General features: G+C 33.4%; 1 protein-coding gene across 1 annotated transcript; it reads right to left on the minus strand.

The window, feature by feature from the left end:
* Positions 1–850: 850 nt before the first annotated feature.
* On the minus strand, positions 851–1,777 carry LOC145682111 (uncharacterized). Its single transcript, XM_081753705.1, has one exon. The coding sequence runs from the start codon at positions 1,775–1,777 to the stop codon at positions 851–853; it is 927 nt and encodes a 308-aa protein (XP_081609831.1).
* Between the last annotated feature and the right edge of the window lie 4,159 nt (positions 1,778–5,936).

Consider the following 5,936-nt stretch of genomic DNA (forward strand, 5'->3'; position numbering starts at 1 on the left):
AGCACAACTGTTTTGAACCTCTAGCTTCGTCGCTGAAGACTGGACCTGAGTTAAGCTAGTGTTCATAATTAAGATATTGCTAGCTATATTGCTTGCTATATTATTAATTTGCACCTCATGTTCCAGTTTGTTAATAATGACATCGTCAAGTAAAGATTCACTTGTATCAGTAACCCTTGTTGGGTATTTTACATTAGCCTGACATAAACCATTTGAATTAATAAACAAATTATAATATGTAGTTTCGTTGTCTTTTGGTTTTAATGTATCAACATTGAAATCACCTAATATGTACATTATACTGTTACTAAAACAATGAGCTATTTCTTCAAGGTCTCCTAAGAGGTTTCCAATATTACTTCTGTGTGGATTATAAACGCCTACCAATGTAATTAATTTGGAACCTATACAGAGTTGAATAGCAAGAATATTATGAATGTTATTAATTGTTTTTATAATACTACTAGTCCAGTCGTTTTGGAGATAAATAGCAACTCCATCCCCTATTTTACAATTTTGATTCACATGAAAGCCTGTATAATTCTGAATATTATAATAATAACTTTCTCCAGAATATAACCATGTTTTGACAATAACGATAACATCAATTTTAGGTATTCTTAACAACAACAATTCAATTTCATCCCATTTGTTCCTTATACTTCTCGCGTTGATATACAATATAGAAAAATTCTTTGTTTTCGAATGTAAGCTTAACTGGATATTTACATAATTATCTATACTGTCAAAAGTGTCTTCACTTATGTTTATTCTAAATGTTGAAGTATCGTTATCTAAACTGTAATCCATAAACTGCCTTAAACTATAACGTGGTTACTTAACATGGTTTTCAATTGCGGAACTTTTTAATATCATCATCACCCCTTATCCACACCGCTGGGGAATTTTCATGTTGTCTTACGTACACTTTACAGTCCTTCACCCACACGTATTTGACCTCAGGTCGGATGTCCCTTGCCTTCTTGTGCAGAGTCTTGTTGTACGCTGTAAGATGTTCATTAATATATATTTTCTTTGGGGCCCTCTTAATGCCAATATCTGTACTTGTTAAGTTTGGTTTGGATTTCCTCGCTGCTAGCACCGCCTCTTTCTTCCATCTGTTAACAAAACGTACAATGATAGGCTTTTCGCATTCTTCTTTTCGAGTTGGAATACGATGCACTATATCTAAGTCCTGTTCTGTTATCGTTACCCCCAATGCTTTGCCAAGATTGATCATGGTCGTATAAAGATTTTCACCATCTTCTGGGACGCCATGAATCTCAAGGTTGTTCCTTCTTTGGTATTGGTTCAACTCTTCTAATTCTTTCTTACTTGCACTGTTATTTGAACACTCATTAATTGCATTCTTCAGTTCTTTTATATCTTTCCTGAGTTCTTCGAAGACAGCGTCTTTGAATTGCATTGCTTTCCGTATGTCTTCATTTTCCTTAACCACTGAGTCCAATTTCGTTTCCAGTTTGCTGTAGTTTTTAGATAGTTTATTGAAATTATCTGAGAACTCTTTCCTTAATGGATTTAACTGCTCTTTGATTTGCAGAGAATGGTTTTTCAAGCTACCTCTCATATTGCAGTCTTCCCAGCCACAACTCCAGCGAGCACGAGAGTCTTTGAGCAACTTGTCATATTCTCCCTTCGATATTTTGACACAGTTTTTATGAAACCAATCGTTACATTTACCTTTACAATTTAATTCACCTTCACTTTTCCCCACCTGATTCCCACACACAGGGATATGGCATTTATCTGATTGCATTTTAAAGTATTTATACTGGTCGAACCTTTTCACAGAATTGCAACAGTAAATTTTGTTTAGCGCACTGGTACCACTGTTTCGACTTTTTCAGAAAGCGAGTTTGCTACACTTTTTGCAGCTGACTTGCAATACTGATTAATGGCAACCAGAGAGGTGATTCAATTTCACGCAAATTGCATCAAAACGGGCTTCATCATGCAACACTTCACTTCCCTTTAGGCCTACATATATTCTAACTCTATTTTGTAAAATGGTTTGCAGTCCCACACAACTAATATGAAAAGTTATCCATACAAAGAACAGGAAGGTGACCCTACCTTGTTTATAGCTTCATCCAGTCAGGCACTCACACTTTCTAATATATTCATTCTCTTATTTCACGTTCAAGCACACTGAACACTGAACATTCATACATCATTCAGCATCATTAAATCTCTTCTATAAAACAAAAATCCACCTGATACAGTTAAATATTGAAAAGCCACTCAAACCGAAACAACCGTGTTCAACCAATGTTGCCAACCAATGCAATTATATTTATGCAATTAATTATTTGTTTCCTTATATTTTATTGGACAAAAGCTTAACCACAAAATTAATTTTTATTTTTGCTTTAGTACGGAATTCAGTATTCAAATGTTTAAACTTTTATCAGCACAAGGTTTGTTTATGCATTCACAGCACCCTCTAGTAGGGAAATAGCGTTCGCGCAAGCGCCAGTCAATTGTCATCGACTGATTAAGAAAATATATGTTACCAAAATGAGAACATTTTGTTATGTTTAGAAAAAATAACAATAACTGGAGTAATTTCAATGTTTCAGGTTAGTAGGTTGTGTTTACATGAATCGGTATTTGCAAATTTTTACCTCTTTCAACTCGAAATAATTATGTAATTGCAAAATTTCAACTTCGCGTTTGGCGTTAACAGACCTTACTAGTCCGTATCTTAGAACCTTAACAGCATAAAAACTATTTCAGTCACTTTATAAACAGATATTCTCTCGTGTTGTTTTATCTACCCACTTGTTAAGAATAATTGGGATTGAATTCTAGTAAAGTATGCGTACAGAGTTATTCAGCCAAATAAGATTAGTTAAAATTTTTATATTACTAAAAATTTACGTAAGGTAAACACGAATTCGGTATGTTACAGATACAAGTGTTTGGGTTTATGGGAGTTTGATTTGTACTAGCCATTGGTCGATTGTATTTCCTCGAATATGTTGACTTGAGTAGAGGATTTATTAAAGATTACTGTAAATGTAGGTTAGGAGTAGTTAATATATTGAATGTTAGTGGTGTAAGTGGATATATTGATGAATGGGTGTGCTTTAAATACGAATCGTCGCGATAATAAGTAAATAGAATTTTTAAAATGAGTCGTTGTTGTTTATGGAAATGGCCACCCCAAAGTATACTTGTGCCAAGAGAATCTTGCCACTAGAGATATACTTGTGCTACTTGACCTAGTATTAAATATTCGTCGTTAGATAGGAAACACTTGACTACTGGCTCTCACATTGTAAACTCACATGAAACAAGTGTTGTATTAAGTTAGGTTATTGAGTTTGCCTTGTACAAATAAATTCATAATAGTTGATGACTCGAGTTCTGTTTATGAATGATATGGACTAAGAAATCGAAGCGTGAACTGATAGAAATAGCTGTGAAAGGTTGAAGGTGGCGACGAATTGGTTTTCTCAGTAAAATTTATTACAAATACCGATAAATGTTGAATAGCTTATATTTAGCTACGGATTACAGTAACTAATTCATGAAAGTAATACAACCGAAGCGACTAACTAATCCCAAAACACCTGAATTAATCTGAGTTAGTCCCCTAGGATTTTTTAAAAATTTCTTCTCTTTCTCAAGCGCCAGTCGAATTAAAAAATTTATTAAGGTTCACAAGTGAAGGAGAGGACAAGAGTGTATAATATTGAAATCCTTTTTATTGTGTATATGTAAATTTCCATACCAGAGTGTCGTTCCTCCCTTACCCCGTTATATCTTCAATTTCCTTAATTTAAGATTAGATAGCCTGAAAATTTACACGACACTTCAAGGTTGGCGTCCTTGTGTACTGGGAGCCACTAATAAGAATTTGGCAAACCACTCGTTAGTACAAAATTTATATATATTTTTATCTTATTCTGGTTATCCCCGTCTGAATATATTCTCTTTAAAATCTGTTACCTTAACTCATACTATTGTCGTTGAGATATCGAACAGTTTTTGTTGTTTTAGAAATTTCCAAAACATAGACTTAACCAACCTTACAGCTAGACCGTTGGTAATTCTGATTGGTTGGGCCGGATACGGTGAGTATTAATACATAAATGGGGACTATTTCCTCCCTATAAATGTATTGATCTAGGCACGGGCTTGCGAAACTTTCCGATCAGAAGACACCCCAGCGTGGCGTTATTTAAGCAAGCACCGTTTCGAAAAAATAGAAATAAATTTCGGCCCAAAATCGACACTTGTCGTACCTTTTTTTTAGGTTCGTTTATCACTTAACGACCCTTCTCTCTTTCGTTTTCTTTGTCTTCTTGCGCTTTCCTATTTACGTATTTTTTTAAAACCTCCCCTCCCCTTTTTATATATATTTTATTTTATATTTTTCATTTTTTTTTATTTTACATTCTTGTATTTGAAGATGAAATCATTCATAAGCAGAGTTAACTTGGAACGTTCAATTGAGACATTGACAGACAGAGCTTGTAAGGTTATTTACTCTTATAGAATACCAACGAAGCTTTATGCTACTAGTTTTGGCCAGTTGTGTTTGAGATCGATCGCACGGTATGAGACCTTTTTTCCTTTTTTTCCCACATAGTACAGGCCTACCAATTCTTTATTGAAAATTCCGTCCTTTTTTTAAAATTTAATTTCACTTTTGTTTTCACGATTACCATGAGAATCTAGAAATCTCTGTAATACCTGCCGTAAATTTTGGGTAACTTATTTAGAGAACAATTAAGGATTCGTTAATATATTACCGTTTTGAAATGTTTATTGTGATTTTAACTACGTAACTATATTTAATGTGTGGCAATGAGTAATGAAGCTTGAAAGTTATTGAAATGGGGTAATTGACGTCAAATAAAAAGTAAAGTAAATATAAGTAAAATGAATATAATATGATGAAAATATTAATGAATATTGATAATATATGTGAATGTGTTAAAGGGTCTTTACCTACCCCGCAGTGTGTGTTTGCCATTATTTTCATAAGTATGTTGCACGTAGTTAGATAATCATTGTATGTCGTAGAATGTAAAGCACTATGCCATCTTACATGTGAATCCTTGGTGTCGGGCCACCTAAACCCTGTGTCGCAAACTAAATCCTATATGTATGTAATAGCATGAAGCATGTTAAAGGGCAGGTTAAAATAGTGATGAATGTTCAATGGAATTTCCTTGCCTCCATATTTTAGAACCATCCCAGTATGAAATTACCAAATCTTCTTCGCCTTAGTATAGTCGTGGTCATAGTGCGACGGAAATTAAAATCTAAAGGTGCGAGATTAACCAACTGAATCCTAATCATTTAAATTGATAAAACCAGTTTAAGTCTTCCATAAATTATTTGAAACTTACTTCCTTCCGATGTTCCTGTAACTCAGGTGAACGATTATGACATTACTATAATTAATAAACTTTGTAGTGTATTTCAATTTGAGACTTGGATGTAACTTTAGAAAATTTAAACCGATATGAACTAAGTAGTGGAAAACTGGATAATTTATGAAAATATCCACTAGAAATGTTTTAGAAAGGTGTAATAGAAACACCACGTGAACATGAGTTGTCCTTTTAATGAACGCTCGCAAACTCGTGTAGTACAAGGGGGCAACTAAGGTGAACTTCTGTGCAAGGATTCAATTTGTTAAGAAATGTGCACTTTAGTGCAAGAACACCTAACATGGTGCAGTGAACGTGCGCTTTAAGAAGTGAAATTAATAATAACAGGAGAGACGAACTCATTCCAAGTAAAATGTACCCTTTTTCTCTTTTTTTTTATTATTTTATTTTGTTTCATCACACACACACACACACACACACATATATATATATATATATATATATATATATATATATATATATATATATATATATATATATATATATATATATTTGTAATTTTATTTT

This window comes from Thermobia domestica, chromosome 3, assembly GCF_964235325.1.
Source record: "Thermobia domestica chromosome 3, izTheDome1.hap1.1, whole genome shotgun sequence".
Taxonomy (NCBI): domain Eukaryota; kingdom Metazoa; phylum Arthropoda; class Insecta; order Zygentoma; family Lepismatidae; genus Thermobia; species Thermobia domestica.